At 34.3% G+C, this 18,762-nt stretch overlaps 1 protein-coding gene across 1 annotated transcript; it reads left to right on the top strand.

The window, feature by feature from the left end:
• The first annotated feature begins 1,445 nt into the window (after positions 1 to 1,445).
• On the top strand, positions 1,446 to 17,573 carry LOC148311606 (uncharacterized). The gene is made up of 2 exons (XM_088256460.1): positions 1,446 to 1,615; positions 15,832 to 17,573. Exons 1-2 carry the CDS (start codon positions 1,613 to 1,615, stop codon positions 16,888 to 16,890), a joined length of 1,062 nt encoding a protein of 353 aa, XP_088112586.1. The 5' UTR covers positions 1,446 to 1,612; the 3' UTR covers positions 16,891 to 17,573.
• The last annotated feature ends 1,189 nt before the right edge of the window (positions 17,574 to 18,762 follow it).

The raw sequence follows: 18,762 nt of genomic DNA, 5'->3' as shown, positions 1-18,762 counted from the left end.
AGTTCTTTTAATTTTAGTTTGTATTTTCTTGCGACTTTGTAGCGTAGCCGAGAAATCACAATAAACCTGGACTGATGTGGTTCGAGCGCGCGATTAACTTATTTATTAATCTTTGTAAACTCACAAGTAAAAGCATACAACTGAAATCACATACCAAAGTAATTTCATTGCTAACTTTAATCGATGAATTGTTTAAAATCGTGCCTTTAACGACATCTTTAAACATGGAATAAACCTATTTACCATACATGTAGGAATAGGTTATAAAACATATAATTTTGAAGCCTAAGTATTGCCATGATAAGCGGTGTTGCATAAGCCGTAGCTAAATTTCAGTGTCACTTGGACGTTAGGTAATTCAAAAATTCATAATTCGAGCAGGCTTTATTTATTTTGGGAGTGAATTTGTGGCATGTCAAATTCCGCTTTTACAATATTTTTCTGGTAGGCGGCCATCATGGTCCTGTCCGATGGCCATTTAACCAATTTCGAAATTCGATCCTTTCGGCTTAGTGAAGAAATTCGTTCGACTGTTTTAATGTTTTAAAATATATATATGTATGTATGTGTGTTGTTATTATCGAGATTAGCATTCAAGATATAATTTTAATATTATTAAACATTATTTAATATTATTTAACAATAATTTTTTATGCAATCTTTACACTTTTGTATTATATAAAACTTATTTCTTTACAAAGCCTTAGCCAGGGGGGGTTTAATTATTTCACTCCCTCAATTCTTGCATTTTTACAGTATATTTTAGAAGTACATACAGAAAAGGGAAAAACTTGAAAAATTAAAATATTTTAATGAAACGTCTTAAAGGATCGATTGATATTTAAGTAAAATAATGAGACAATACTGTAATCCACCTAATTTGTACCTAAATCCAAGACTAAATAATATAGTCATTAATGGTGCCCCATAAAAAAGTATACCAACAGCTTTTTTGAGATACTTATAAATGACCATTTTTTAATTTTCCTCATTTTTGGCGATGAAATATTTGTGTAAGCAAATAATTGTATTTATTCAAAATTGCAGACCACACAGTAGTCATAATAATGAATAATAAATCTAAACAATAAAATTCACTGAGAATCGCGACTATGTACTTCCATCAAATTAAGTACATATGCAATAATCGTATCATTATTTTCACGTTGCTATTTTTTTTCTTCTTTTCTTTTATAATAAAACATTCGTGTATAGTATGCACAATACCTTAAAATTACACACATTACTGCGGCGGGAGATAGCAGTATGTTTGTGTTGTCGGTTGTTATACTTGTCGAAGGCGCCAAGGAAACATTTCGGCCAGTTGACCTGGATCGGTGGTACTCGGAACGCACTCTGTATTCCATTCAACTACTGCTGCTACCTGCTACCTGCTACAGGTGACAGTGGGAGAAATTGTTGTTCCACTTCCGCGAGCGTTCCTCAGTCACTCCGCGACATCCGCGCTCTTCGCTTGCCCGACATCAGCATTTTCCGTGAATCGGTCGTATCGCAGAATATAACCTGGTGTTATGTTGTGAAGGGGAAGGGTGCTTGTAGAAGTGCCACCGGACGCGGTTAAGGGAGATAATATTACATCGATTGGAGCACGATGGTGAGCATTATAATTAGATCAAAAGTTATATACTCTTTGTAAATCTCCGGCTATTATTAAAGTAATCATATTTTTGTAATTCTTTTGTGAAAGCTCATTGTAATTTGATTATAATTGGTTCAATAATGGGTTGATATTTGGTTTCATTTAATTATACATAAAGACAAGTAACTGTTTTTATCGCTTTCGCTATATCAATAACTGCTCTGATTTATTTCAAAATATCAATTTATTTATCAATTATTTTGTCAAATAATTTATTTGAATAAGAATCTACGAATGTTATTATAAGATCCGTATTAATTACACGATAAACGACTGATTTAGAATGTCCATGAAAAACTATGGTCCATTATGACAAAATAGATAATCACCTACCTTAATTACCTAGTGGTACATAATATTCTTTAGATATTTTTATTCACAGATGGAAATTTTAAACCCCGAAATTAGAAAAAATAAACATGCACTTAAAAACACCGATAAACTTATCTGAGAAACGTTGTACTTGAAACTAAAATAATATCGTACAGTTTTGTAATTTTTTAATGGTCAACATCAGTACTGTTTTCATTGAATGCGACAGTGACTCCCCGGCAATTGTACATAAATTTGTCGAAATATGGGTAAGTGTACCCAATAACTTTTTGTATATAACTTAACATTAAGGTTTCGTCTAACCATAACTTACAGTAAATGGGTAACGAAAATATGAATAGCCTCAGAAATGTATGTATTAGGTACATTATGTATTGTGTTAATTGTTCACATTTTTAAATTCATTTCAATAGAATTTAAATTGCGGTTTGATGAATTTTGATTTATATTTGAATAAATAAATAAAAATTATTTCATTAATATTAAAACATTACAATACATTTTTCAAAAATCGCGAAAGCTAGAACGAGTAAGCTACAATATACTATATACCCACTCGTTCATATTATACTTAAAAAGGTATCATTTTTATTTGGTGTAGTCTGTACCTACTCTTTTTTACGCGCGAGAATAACTACTATCATTTTTTTTGTTTTTTATTAATGATATTATAAGTACGATAAGGTAAGTTAATATTTTTTCTTTCACAATATTTTATAAGTATTCATATCCTGTTTTTTATCCAACAGTCTTTCCGGACCAACTTTGAAATACCTATGATAACAAACTGTTTATCTGCCGGCAACCTGGCACACCTAATTATTACATAAATATGTCCGGGAAGTTGCATTATAACTGGCAAAGAGTTGGCTCAATACTACTAACTAGCAGATAGTAAGACAATATCTCTAGGAATCCACCTAAATGAAATATGTTGCAAGGTGATCAGTTCATCGCTGTTTCTTTTGGCGTAGGACCGAGGTTATACTCGTATTTAAGATTGTCCGAAGGAAACCTTGCAATATATTTTTGTTTAACTTACCTGCATGTCCTTTTGCCTCAGAAGAATCAAAAAGCTTATGGACCTGTGTTTTACTAAAGTCAAACTCTAATGCGACAACAATAACAAAAATGTCTTCCTCACCTATAACCGACATATTTTTATGTACTTAAATCCAATCTGGAAAAATCTATTGTATAACAAAAACCAATATTTCTTTTTTTAGTTTTTTATCCATAATAATTTTACGATCGTACAGTTTCGTAAGAACAACAAAAAGCGGTTAATTTATAGTAAATCCTTATTTCACGACATAAGAAGCTGGTTTATTTTTTTCTAACCATATCCACGCCCGATGGCGTATAGGGCACTACATCGTATCGACCCAATGTCATATTAATCGTTAATTACTCGAAGGAAACGTTAGGTGATCAGTCCTGGGCTTCAGGTACAGGTTCAGAGTAATATTTAGTAAATATTAAAGTAAAATACTATGTAATTATTTACACCCGCCTAGGAATCGAACCCGGATCTCCAACACATCAGCCAAACGCGATTACCATTAGACTACAAAGTTTCATAAACGTGTAATTTAATTTTAAGTTCATGATGATTACATTTGTGATTATGTATTGTTTGATGCACTCGCTGATAACACAGGTGGGCAGTTGATAGACAGTACGCCAGGGAGAGTGTGGGAGATGACCCACGCTTTAGGCGACAGTTTACTCAACAACTTAGACCCATTAGATTACATTTTTTATATGCGTAATATAATTGATGTTCCCGTCACGAACATATAATTCGTACACAGAGAAAGTAAACGTGAAAGTTATATTCTCTTGTATAAATATGTAAATAACTGTCCGAGAATCTATCCTTGTGGCACCCAGATGTGTGCTTAGAAATTATACGTGTACGATTAAAAATATATTTAAGCTTTTGGTTTTGTGTTTCTTTTAGGTCCATAATCATCTTCAGGAGGAAGGAACCTTCACCTAATGGATTGATAAATGAAATTCCAAAAATCTATCGTACTTTAAAAAATCATAATATCATTTATTTTATTTTATTTTGGAGGAGAGCAAACAACAATATTGCACAAAAAGTTGACCTACAATATGTGTGATTCAAATATAGAACAATACAATCAGCTGCAAAGACAAAATAGTTTTAAAAAAACGCGGAGACAAAATTTATTTTTTATATAATTAAAATATCATTGAAAACAATACGAGTAACATTATTTTTAAAAACTTTAGTCTCTTTCCGAAATTGAATAAATATTACCCTGAGTAGAAAAAACTTTATTTAAAAAACCATTGTTTATCAAATAAAAATAAATCTTGTCTATATCGTAAACGAAGAGTGGTGTGTTTTTTTTATGCGTAGATTTTTTCTCTTGTTTAATTCCGATAAGCGAATGTAGACTTAAAAAAATACGGTTTTCGATTGAATGACAGTATAAAAAATCCATGTTAATATTCTCGTACGCACATTATCCAATATATACATATTCCAACACAATAACGTTACAACACAAGAACAGAATTGGACAATAAAACAGTAAACATATGAACAGTGGGAAATATACGATAAATGTTTGTCTAAGTACCTAATAATTAAATTGATTTTAGCTCGTATCAAAGGTATTGTTGAGTAGGATTAAATTCGGGAAAAAATGTCGCTACGTATTCACAGAGTTCAAAAATCGTGACTCAAGGCCACTCCATCGTTACATCATGTTGTGGGCGAATGTAGGTACAATAATAAATTATTCTTAGGATTTGATTAATTGTTAGAAAAAATATATAAAAATCTCATCAAATCAATGCATCACTTTATAATTTTTCTTATAATCAAAGGTGTTCTAATATAGTAAAGGAAACCGTACTCTTCGTACGTCATATCTGACAATGGTTACAAGTAATTATTTTACAGAAATCTTTATTATACTTATATACTTTTTATCTCTTCAATTTACAACCTATAATATTTATATTATAATCTATCAAAAAATACAAATTACTTGTTAGTTATGAAGCATCGTTTCTTAGCACTCTAAAGAAAAATCGATCTGTTTAAAATTAATGAAAAATTAGGAGATATGTTTTTTTTATTCAAGGCAACTGTCTTTTTTATTGTTTAATATTATGAGTAATAGGAATACGTGTATGATAAATAAATGATTACGTTCGTTCGATTTTTTTATCATTCGGTGTGGTTAAATTATAATGTTTGAGCTGATTCAGTTTCTGAAGAAGCCAATCTATTTTTCATTTAGTCAGATTCTGGATGGAATTCAAAGATTTGCCGAGGTCAATGCCATCCCTCCCACCTCTCAGAATACTAACATCGGCAGAGCACGGTTAGGTAAATAATATTATAAGGCGCCAAATACTAAAGATCGGTGGGCAGGACACAAGCGCAGGACCAACCTGGTAAACACCAAACAATAAAATGGCTGTAATAGCGTTTTTTTAATGATTATTATTAAGATGTTTAGTTGAAATAACATGAAGTGAGAAATAAAATACTTCATAAGGTGTACTTTAAGCGTTGCAATATTAGACAACAACTGAATTTCAAGATAAAATGAAATTTATCAGCTTAATAGTCTCGTAAACTAGAATGGACATTACAATACGTTATTTGCAGAGCCGGGAAAGGAGGCATGCGGGACAAATAGTGGCCGAGTATTAAATCTCAAAATAAAAATGCGTAACAAACTGCTAACAACCTGGTAGCCAAATTAAACACACGACCGTCACAAACAAATACGAGTTTAAATCATGTAGTTCCTATACTTTTTATAATACAATTGTATATATATCCAACAAAAGCTCCCGGTAACCAAAATCAGCAGAGTAAAATAAAGTATTAAAAACTATATAGAATTGACAATATAAAAGATGACGTTGAAAAATTTAATTATACTTATACCTATATATATTTAAAAAAACTATTGTTTTTTCAACGAAATAGATTGTCAGATATCAGCCTTGAATATTAATTTTATTATTTCTCCCTATCAGCAATCGCGGGTGTCGTTGTGTTAACACCCGAATATGACCTATGTAAAAAAACCCTATTGAATAAAGATTGAAACGTCATATTAAACAAAGTTAACGCAGAATTACCCAAAAAGTGTTTTTTTAAATGCGTTTTTTAATGCAACTGTAACGAAGTGAAACAGCGCCTTTTTAAATACATACATAAGTATATGGGTTTCACAGGCGATAAAGTGCCTTGATACGCCTCTGTCTCTCACTCCTCGGAATATATCGGAACACACCGCCTTTTGTTCCACGTTATGTATGCAGATTTCGGTGAACCTTTTTGTGCTTTGGTTCGAGCAGAGATTCTGTATTTACTTCCTGATTGAGCGACAATATGTGCGCTAGCATAATTATATTATGTGTATCCAAGTTACATCGTATATCGTGTAGGAAGATATATCATAAATACATTTTATCATGATTGAATTGATTATGACGACTTACGAGTAGGTTCCATCTTTTTTTTAAACACACAAAATTAATTAGGTGGTCGGTGGCGCTCTTCTTAGCTCTTCTTCTCGTATGTAAAAAATAGGAGTTTACTCCTTAGCACTTAAATTTGTTAGTGCAATTTGTTCCCATATATGATATACAAATTACAAAACAGAGTAAATACAAGAAAAGCAAAGACATCGAAAAAGAGATTTTTTTTCTAAAATGTGGGAGTTACGTCTAGTTGTTGCGGAAGCTGTGGAAGACGATGGATAGTAAGAATTGACATCATATTTAATTTAAAAATTAGGTAGCTACAGTATACTAAGGAGAAAATATGCTGAAGTTTAAAAACAAATGTTTACGAGATAATGTTAGAATACAGTAAATGTAACCTTAGTTTTAACAGTCAGAAAAAGAGTGCGAAAGAAACATGACAAGAACACCTGAAGTCAAATTTGATTGTTTTTTACTCGTTCAATTCTCATGAATAGAATGATTCATTTCATGGCATAATTTAAAAATGCCTTCAGGACGAATCATCTGATGAGTGATCAAACCTTAAATTTCAAACTAAGAAATTTATTATTTCATATTAGCCCAACGACTGATATGAAATAAAAATTCATCAAAAAATTATATCTAATTAATGTACATTCTTCTCACCTTATCCCGTACCCAGTGGTGCATAGGGCACTACATCATATCTACGAAGTATCATCTTGATCGTTACTTCCATGAAAGCAAGGTGATCAATCCTGCGCTTCACGTACCAGTCCAGAGTAATATTCAATGAATATTATATTAAAAAAATCACTTTATGTTGAATCCTCCTAGAAATCGAACCCAGGACCACCAGAATGGTACCTCAATGCGTTTTACATACGGACGCCTGAGATAAAGAGTCGTTAAACTGTTTTATCACATTTATGACCGGTGAAAACTTACGCATACATAGATATCTGATATTTTTTTGTGTTAATTTATTCCGAATATTTTGAATGTACAGTTTCGTGACTCTGGCAAAATATATGTTATAGGTGTTTTTGAGACGAAGTATCTAACATTTTCTATAGTTAGAAATATTTACGTATTCTATTTAGTTTCTAATCGTTTCGTAATTGACGTTGTCGTAATCGACTTGGTGAAATAAAACGAACCGATTGACTGATTCTGATTGTCCTGCCATTGGTCAATAATAAAATTGATGATCTTCATTGGCATTATTAGAATACTAAATCCAATCTCGAGTGAACAACAGCAGCTACAATAAATAATAATTGTCTGGCTGGCAGAAGACAATGCATTGCGACGATGCTATATTAGAAGAGGTGCTTGCACTCGCTTTGGTTACTAATAATCACGGTATAATGTAGCAATCATAACACACTTGCGAACTGACAACCTTCGTGCCCCGTAAAAGTCAGCACTAAATACTATTGCAGTAATGGATACATAAACGTTTGATAACACAACATGCCAGTACATCGGTATTGAATACAATCAATCAAATAAATATTAAATAGTAAATAACACGAACTACTTAGTACTCGGTCTAAGTTTTCTGGGTGTAGGTAACTCTATTCTTACAGCGTCCGTCCCCTGTTTGTTTGGAAAAAATAAAACTTTGCTTTTTATATTAACAAATCAATCCTATCCGACTCTCCAATTTTCGTCAGGGTACCCATCCTTTCTATATCTTACGGAATGAGTATTTTTTGCAACATTTTACAAATATGTGATTGAAATGCCTGCTACGTACTGTCGCAATCGTTATTGCGACGATATGTTTCTTTTGGTCTATATTTTTTAGTGATAAATTTTTGGCAGCGTTTTTTTTTCTTAATTTTTTTTGGAAATCAATATGGGTTTTACTGTTTTTTTTAAATACTTCAGGTTTGAGATTGAGAAATGGCTGTATCGATACGCAGATAATAAAATATACACAACATGTTCATTTTATGGGTTGTTAATCTATATTTGGTAGTAGAAAGTGTGAAATAATTTAAACAGATTTCGATAGCATTTGAGAATAAAATGGAGAAAATCTATTTTTATGTTTCTTCAGAATATTTTTAAGTCACTTCGCGTTGACGTAGTTAATTTAGCACCAATTGATCGACAATAATAACTGTGAAAGGATTAGACAGAGATAAATTAATTTAAGTATGTATATAGTTATTAGTTGTATCTCGAATAGAAGCTTATTATATGATTTAAAAATAACTTGTTTCACACATCTCCTTCTTCTAGTCTAGTGATGTATGTAGATGTAGATATAATAATAATACTTTTGTATGCATATAACACCTACTTAAATATAGAGTATACGGAGTAATTTTTCAACCTCCAAAATACAGATCTAAGCAATCCACTTCTCTTACAAAAACTTAAACTGACTTCTTAGCGAAAAATACATTTTTAAACAATCAATTCATTGAAGGGACTTCTTATATATAGAAGGTCCTACATAAATATGTAGTTACTGTAAAGTGATTTTCGCTAGTATTACATTATACGGTGCAGTGAAAATCAATAGAGGTTCGTGTGATAATGGGAATGTGTTAAAAATGTATTCTTGGTCAATCTACTTGAAATTCCATTGAATATATGTATACCATAAATTGGACTATCGTTAACTTTTTCACTTTAATTTCTGTGGAACATAATGATCAACCAAATATAATTGCATCCTTAACCAATCTTTCCCGAGCCCCTAAGGTTTCCACATTTTTAGAATAATATTTCCCAAATTATTCGTTGTCAAAAGACATTTATTTAAAGCCGACATTACTAACGTGGGATATTCTACACACATTTGGGGGGCATTTAAAATCCAAAATTAAAAAAAAAACGTCTTAGTATCGAGTGCACTTTTTTCATTCACCGAAATTCTTTGTTATGAATTTTAAGAGTAGTGTCGGAATAAGAGTACGCCACGAATGACTCTCTCCTCTAAACTGGTTTATTGGCGATGGGGAATCCATCCATTCCGTACCATCTCTCCAACTGGACTATGCTCCACTGACATCGTTACTCAGAAGGTACTCGACTCTAAATAAATATTATATTATGACGTTCATAAATTTCACGCCAATAACTAAAACATACTCTAAAGAATATTATCGATAGTCGGCTAAATTTAAGTTTCCTTTAGAATAATAATTATGTATTTTATTCTAAAGGAAACAGTATTATGTAAAGGCAGAGTGTAGACAAATTATCATGCATATAAAATACAAAACCATTAACTTAATATTTTAAGAAACTGAACAGTAATAATTTTGACAATCTAATTTTCATATTATGTCAAATCAATAGATGATTATTAACTTTATTCGCAGTCTATATCTCACTTCTTTGGTGTGTTTATTTTTTAAATCATAGACAGAACATATAAAGATAATTATTAAGATATTTCAACGGACACTAAGCATCTTTGTATGGTAAACGAAAGGATTATGGAAGTCTAGCATTCACAGGGCTTACGGCCTGGCATTGGCTGGTTTAAGTGATCATTTTATACACTGCGTAACGTTCTCTATTCTGCACATTATTAAACATCCATATGGTCTAATTACTTATAGTTCTATGTATAAATACACTATCTTAACCATGGCTTTCGTATCTCAGTTGGAACTGCCATCTGTTGAGAACTTTGTGAAGTGAATAGCATTCCCTTCTTACCATATGTGAGAATTCATATGAGTTTATTTTCTTCTATTAGAAGACGCCTGAAAAATAAAATTAATCAACCTTGAAAGAATTCGTACCTGTGATCAAAGGGAGAGATCTATTTTCTTACAAAGTTCTCAACATGTGGCAGTTCTTCCTATCAGTTTCAACTAATAAACAAAAGTGGTTGTTAAGAACAACATCTTGTTTTTATAAACCTCCGCTTCACGGATATAAATGGGCATGTCTAAATATAATGATATATTTATAAGCAGCAAGTAGGTACCTACCTGCTACATTAGCAGGTATTTGGATGTAGGAGTAAGGTGAAGGTGAGAGAGACATGTACATACTCACACACTTACAAATTAGAAACAAAAATACAATAATAGGTAGGTACTAAATACAACAATATTTCGTTTTATCAATAGTTATATATTTAAATATATTGGAACTTGGAACCACATATGCATGAGAAGTTGTCTACAATCGTATATTGAATAGTACATTTTATGTTACAGAGGCCACCGTGAGTTTTAGGTGAATAAAAGAATGGTAAAACACTCTCTTTACCATCCATTGTTTACTTTGTGTAATACCACTTTTTTATTACTATACCACAAAGTTATTAACGCTTTTGATATACAAAATAAAATTATGGTATTTTAGTACTTTTTTCATACGTACTATATATCTCTAACATTTCACTTTTTGGGGAGAGTTTATGTTTAGTTAAAATGATCGAAGAATAGTTTGTAAATAAAAAATAGTTAGAATGCAAGGAAGCTGATTAACCTTTGAAGTCCAAGCTCCGCGTGCTTCGAGAATCTTGAGATCGTGAAAATATTTATTCATATTTTTTAAAGGGGTAATTATTCCCTTGATTTACCCTCTACCCTTCATATATAGCCTTATTATATCCTTTAAATAGATCTAAAATAAAATTGTATATTTTATAAGAATAAATAAAATACATACTTCATTTTTAACAGACGTTGCGTCGTGGCGTGGTAGACGCTCGACTGCAAAACTGTTGTCACTCGCGAATAGAATGGTGAATGGTTCACGGTGTGTTACTAGACTTTAATCGAGATTCACGGGGGATATTGTTATGTTTAATTAGGCGTCTTCAAAGATAATATATATCGCGTGGCGTATTTCAACAACGATCTTTCATTTGCTGCATAAAAAAGAGATCAGCTCACTTGTACGAGGTAAATAAGACAATAAGTGACATTGGTTCCGATAATAATAGTTCATTATGCATTCTGCAGACAATGTAGAAAATGGATAGGTAATTAGTATTAAGCTGGTGGAGGGTACCTACTCTTGTAAAGGTACTGTGTGAGGAATACCATATTATGAACGTTCGTGATAGAAAACTTTCACACGACTGGAAATGCGAAAAGACTAGTAAAAACTTACTAAACACAATACCTATTATGTGAACATAATGGGTATTATTATCAATTTATGTAAATATTTACTCACGAAAATTGCATTCTTCGGAACGCGCCCTCTATAAGTAATGCATGAACTAGGAAAACTTTCAGAAACTTCGCGGTTCCGATTCACAGGTGTCTATCAAAAATCTGCCAAGTCAAACACTAAAATATAAACTGTATTAAAAAAAACAGCGGAAAACATTAAAAATAATACATTGTATGAAAAAACAGAGGATTAGCTTCCACGCATTGAGTTGTCTACCGCTTACCGGTGGTAACCGCTATAGGCAATCCAATTTCACCATGTTTTATTTACACTTGTGATCGATATTAGTTTAAAAACCATCAACACTTTGTGCCAACAACATCCTACACTATTTTACTAGGATTTCGGATTAGAAAAGTCTTTAAAACAAAATTTTGTGTATCACAGGCCCACATTTTTTCCGCTATATGTAGCTATATAAAGTTATACCGAAGTTTCAAATAAAATCAAAATAAATAAATTAACTTGACCACGTGCCTCTGTCATCAGTTACTCGATTTTAAAGTTATTTTCAAAATTACCTTAGTACCCATGTAGGTTAGTACATGTGCAGGTATTATGTATGTATATTATGCGTTTCGTATTCGGCTCTTGAAATGGACAGTGTATTGTAAAATGCATAGGTACCTACTTAATATTTAGTTACGCGTACCTACTATATATGGTAAATGAATCGTAATACCCCGTATAAGCGGAATCAACCTTATCTTTTTATCTAATTATCATTCCTATTGTATAGTGAAAGTAAATAGTAATTAAATATCTACCTGTGTAAATTGAATTACTAATCATAATGTATGTATAACATTCAATACAAATGAGATTGGGGACTAAAAACGAAAGTGGTCAGATAGTTGTATTCATTATGCAAAATAAGTCGACGAGCACTCCGTCCGGTCTGCCCTCGGGGGGGGGGGTCTGTTAGAAGATATAACGATTATTATTATTATAAGGTTACGAAGGTCGGAGAGACAAGGCGCTAACATGATGTGTAGGGTAGAATCAACGGTATATGAAATTACTCGATTGTAATCAGTCGTTGCAGCGAGTCACATCACTATTGTTTTTACGAACTACGCTGGTTACGTTTTCCCGAAAAGGTAGCTTGTAAACTTTGCTCATGAATAATTTAAACTATGTATTCCAGGCAAATTAGCTGATAGACGTTTTACGGTTCGATCAGCTAGAACAACTGCCAGAATTATTTTACCAGCTCGCAAACAGCGCACAAATTTTGGCAAGCTGACTTTGTTTTGAGCCCGATGGCATGGCATGCTTTTCCGCCAGCAGATAGAAACAGTGATGTTATTATGTTGAGAAAACAAAAAAATAAAATTCGAATTTGTTGCAAAATTGGAATAATTTTCTCTTTCCTGTAATTAAATCGATGTACAATTAATAGAAACATGCTTCAGGTAGTATTTTAATAAAATAGTAAAACAAGTATTTATTTTTATTATTATCTACGTAGTGTAAATAACTTTGCTAATGAACTTTTATTTCTAAGGACTTTGGCATTTTTGAACTGGTAGTCGTTCCGTTTTCTCAGGAAACTAATGTTGTTGATTAGAAAAAAGTTTTTTTACCGAATTTAATAAAGTTAATCTACACTAAGTTGTTAGCGAGTTATTTTTTTAAATTATTTTAAAATAGTCCGCCCGTCTTAGTGGTCACCACTGAGTGTGACTAGTTCATCTAACAACAGGTCTCTGCTCACTTTAATCTGTTCGTCTAGAACACTTCTGACTTCCGAGAGAAACAAAGAGAAAACTATATTAAATTACTGGAATTGGGTTTGTGATTCAGATAATGTAGTGAGTGTAAACTAGGAATACGTGGATTAAATTATTAATACATTTTATTTAAATTACTGATATTTCTATGCAACACCATTGTTCAAAACGCAACCTCTCCACACAAAAAACGTAATGTCCGGTCCATTCTCCTTTCTCTAATAAGTATGTGGGTAATTATTTAAGTGACGACTTTTATTTTCAATTCAATTTCTGGTTTATGTCGATAATTTAATTCACTTAGACGGATCAACCTGTTATTTAGTTTAATAAAAACTTAATAAACGCATGTACATACCTATAAACTAAAATGAACTTTCACCGATTAATTTCGCTAACGACAATTTAAATTCATATAATTTTATGAGTGTGAACACAAGTATTAAAACGGTTATCGGCAAATTAGAGTGTAGACCAGGCGCTGGGCGGTGATCTGCGTGCAAAATTCGCGCAGTGCATTTTGACAATGAATATGGTTTCTAGAACTCAAAGTCATCAATATTATAGCTATTCCAAGATAAGAAAGTGGAAAATTGAAAAAAGGCGTGGAAATGGAAAAAAATGATTTAAAAATTAAGGAAGGTGGGAAGTAATATGAATTCAATGTGATCAGGAATTTATTAAAGACGTTGTATAGTATAAATACTTATGGAGATAATTTTAAATTAGTCGAACGCCATGATTATGTTGTGGATTGAAAAAATATTCATTTTCGTCGCAAGTATTTTCATTTTCATTGTTTCGCAGTAATGATGAATAATTCACCTGTAATGATGCCATAATGTCGGTTTAATCCGTAAAGGGTAAAAACATGAAATGAAATTCATAATGGATCTTATTCAGTGTCGGATTATCAAACAGGCGCAAAAGGAGCGCTCATAAATCAAGAGGCCTAAAAATTCCTCTCCCGTATTAAATTTAAAATGCTTTATGAAAAAATCGATTAAGTTCATTAAAAAATAAGGAATTAGAAAAAGAATGTATCATGAAGCTGTTTTTTTACTTTTTTAAAATACTTCTTGAATTTAGATCGGAAAATTTCTTTATAAAATAAACTTTAATCAATTTGAATTTTCAAAACAGAGCAAAAAACAACAAAAAACATTAACATAGTATAGGAAGCTATTTTATGTAAAATTTCAAGTAGCTCTAATAGATTTTCTTCAACAACATTACAGAAAACCGTATTTTAATGAATTCAGCTTGTTAGTTAAATTGTAATATTTTTATTATATTTTCTCCTAATATCTAAAAGGTTTACAGCTTAATCTGGCGATATTCAGGAGGTGCTGTTTTATTTGAGCGCAAGTCTATCCACCTTCTACCGCCCTCTATGCGCTGTGAATGGTATTACTTGTTAGTCAACTACTGAATACAGGCTCATAATTGTGATGCTGTTACTGTTGCAGTATTGATGTACGAAACCGTAATGCGCGTGCAATGCTACAATAAGTCCAACGCAAAGCGATAAAGGCTAGCAACCAAAGGTTATATAGCAGAACTAGTGCCTGTCACTTCGCAATAGTCAGATGCTAGTCCGACAGGTGGCGCTAATCTCACTAGTTGATGAAAAAATGAGAACCTACATATTATTAGAAAAGTTTCTTTGAATACTTATTCAGTTTTTTTTAGTTTAAAGAAAGACTTAAAAATACCTACGCAATTGAAAACAATCACGTAAAAATTTGGCGTTGAGGTTCTGAAAATAAAACCATCTTTAAGTAGGTATCGAGGTGGGTAAAAATAGTTTCACACAAGAAATAAGCGATTATACGAGTAAGTATGTAATCCGCAAATTTTTATTTAAATACATAAAAATAAACCAAAATAAATTATTTCGATGTTCAGCTATTTTATTTATTTATTTAATATTTGCACATTGAAAAAAACGCGTTGTTTAAGAAACTTAATACAATTATTTGTAAATAAGAAAGATTTTTTTTTACTATTTCCCAAGTACAAACAAGAAAGCTCTCTTCGTGCAAAATAGTAGTAGGTACCTAAACCATTGGCACGAAGAGAATGAAGGTTAAAAGGGCATAATCCAACACATTTGGTAGTCGCAGTCCGCAGTAGGGTCGTACTGGTAGAAAGCAGAAGCGACAATATAGCCGGTTCAACTGTACGGTTCAACGCGGAATAAAGAGGAAGAGCATAATGGACACGTGATAAAGGCGAACAATACAACGCCTGGCACTAATATCGACTTATCCGTGACAACATCTTCGTGCACTTTCATTTTCGCGACTAGAATAGCGGGAGAAAACAACGTGAAGGTACTAAAGGTAGCAATTTCTTTTAGTGGCTAATCGGCGGCCCGTCTGCGAGCAGAGCAGAGGGTAGGCTCGGTATGGAGAACCTGTACTAATGGCGTCGCATTGTCCGCAGAGACTGGTGGTGGTGGCGCTGCTGGGCGCGCTGTGCCCCGCGGGCCCCGCGCTGTCGCACGGGCGCCTGCTGGAGCCGCCGTCGCGCGCCTCCGCCTGGCGCTTCGGCTTCCCCACGCCGCACAACTACAACGACCACGAGCTCTACTGCGGCGGCGTGACGCGCCAGTGGCGCAAGAACGGCGGCAACTGCGGCGTGTGCGGCGACGCGTGGGACCAGAAGACGCCGCGCCCCCACGAGTACGGCGGCCGCTTCGGGCAGGGGCTCGTCGTGCGCCGCTACGCCCCCGGGGCTAACGTGACCACGCGCGTGCAGCTCACCGCCAACCACGACGGCTTTTTCGAGTTCCGGCTCTGCCCGTCGGTCGAGAACACGACGCAGGAGTGCCTGGACCGCCACGTGCTGCGGCCGGCGGGCGGCGGCGACGCGCGCTTCTATCCGCGGGACGGGAACAAGGTGTACGAGGGGCTGTACGAGCTGCCGGCGGGCCTGCGCTGCGAGCGCTGCGTGCTGCAGTGGCGCTACGTGGCGGCCAACAGCTGGGGCGTGTGCCCCAACGGGACGGGCGCCATCGGCTGCGGCCACCAGGAGGAGTTCCGCGCCTGCGCGGACGTGGCCGTCATGCCGCTCCGGCCCTCGTACGTGGCGCCCACGCGGCGCCCGACCGGCAGCACGACCACGGAGGGCGCCGCCAGCTCTCCCGCGCCGCCCGAGGCCACCTCCGCGGCGGCCCCCGTCGATCCCGAGGCGCCCGCCACCCCCGCTCCCGCCCCCGCCCCGCTGGCGGCCGGCGCGCTGGCCGCGGGGGGCACGCTGTGCGCGGTGCTCGCCTTCCTCACGCTGGTGTACTTGTTCTACTACCGCGGGGACAGCATCAAGAAGCTGCTGAGGGCGCGGGGTGGAGGGCGCTCCCCCGCCGCCGCGGCGCCCGTCCCCGCGGCGCCCCCGCAGCGCCCCCCGCGGCACAGGAAGGAGACGGTGGTGGCCGTGCAGCCCGGTGCAGCCGGTGCGGCGGAGCCCGGATTCGAGACTATCAGACTGAACGAACACAGAATCTAGTGCGGCTATCCTCTTGTACGTTTCGGTGGCTATTAGATTTAACAGTTTACACGGAGTGTTCGAATATTTATATTTCGAGAACGCATCTTATGATATTATTACTAATATTATGGGATATTGTAAAATTTTGTTTGTAAATATTTTATGTTTATATAATATATAATGTGCTCCTTTGATGAATGATATAAAACAATCAGAAAAGCATCTAATACATACTCTACATCTAATTTACATTTTCTTAAAAAACATCGTGATAATATCACCAAGTACTTAACCTACAACTATACATCTGTCAACTTATCGTGTATTAAAATAGGTACGACAATTAAAATATAGTAGAGCAGATGAGACAAAAATGATATACGAGAATAAAATAAGAGATGTTGAACACGAATGTATGTAAAATTTATTATTATACGGGTACACATAAATGTCAATCATACTCTGGTTATGAAGGTATATTAATTACTATATAAACTATCTATAATTCAGAAAAATAACACTTATTTCTGTTTTGTGAATTCATAAACCCTTTATCAATGATTTATGCATTTTCAGTGTGTACCTACGAACACGAACATACTACAATAAAAAATTTTCTATACCGAGGAATTTCTACTTTAAGCAATAACAAAGAAAGGATTTTTTAGGAAAAAAAATACTCACATGTTTATCCCAGAAAACATTCGTATTAGTGTTGTTCTTCATGTGTCCCGTCACGTCCTCCCAACGTTGGCGATCCTCCTCCCTCCTTATCACGGTCCAGTCGCGAATGTTAAAAACTGTAATGTTAAAATACACAGGTTTTGTAGGCAAACAAATTGATTTAATTTGTACGGGAGCCCTAATAATAATGCTTTCATCGAAATGCCCTTTTTATAAAGGAATAATAATAGTGACGAATGAAAAGGCTCAGTTTCGTAATTTTGAGGATCGTTTATGGCGTGAGTACGTACTCATTCGATAAATAATCCTCAACATACTGAATAAACATAACTTTAACTTATATTATATTTGATACATAAAACAAATATTCATAAATAAAAAAAACTGAGATTATCGAGAGGTCACGATTTAGAATAAGATGCAAGGAATACGACTAAGGAGAAGAGAAGTACAATGTCAATGTTTATATTTGCTAACCTACGAATAATAAATATTGTAAAGCTTAAATTGTTGAACTAATATTAATAACCTAACTATGTCTAACATTTTAGTTTGAGATCTGCTAACAATACACTTTTAAATTTAGTTTGAACATGTGAAATAAAGTATATGTAATTCAATATGTAGGTACCTACCTTTTATTATCAAAACAATGGGCTTCTGGCTCATGACGTAATGATGTGGAGGACAGTGAGGTAGGGCTTCCAAAAACTGTCCGAAGGTAACCAGTTTTCGATTTCAATCGTCCTTGAACATATTTGGGATATTTTAAACGTTTTTTAAATTTAAATATATCAATTGTTTGATCGGCATTATTCGAAAGTATCTACCTAGCAAGTATTTTTCTCTGGAAAATAACATGTAACAATAACAATAATTGTGGGTGTACAGGCAAAAAACGTTAACTTGAAAATATTCAATATTGACTGATGATGCAGTATTATCAGTAAAGCTTTCAACGTTCTATAAACTGGCAAAATACACTAAGTACATAGTTTAAAATGTCATTGATTTAAATAGTAAATTCAACTTTGAGTTTCATTAAACTATTCGGATAAACTATGCGTGTACTTTATTCAAGCCAAATGTTTTAAATAACGGGAATTTTAGAGTTAAAGTTTTTTGCCAGTATACCCACGATATGTAAATATTGAGTTTTATAAGGTTTCCTAAAATATGCAGATGTGGTAATTGGTATTGGGAGAC

The sequence above is a fragment of the Brachycentrus maculatus genome, unplaced genomic scaffold (assembly GCF_059751285.1).
Source record: "Brachycentrus maculatus isolate JH-2025_06_01 unplaced genomic scaffold, ASM5975128v1 h1tg000061l, whole genome shotgun sequence".
NCBI lineage: Eukaryota > Metazoa > Arthropoda > Insecta > Trichoptera > Brachycentridae > Brachycentrus > Brachycentrus maculatus.
Note: the sequence above shows the minus strand (reverse complement) of the source record. Positions and strands in the feature narration are given on the sequence as shown.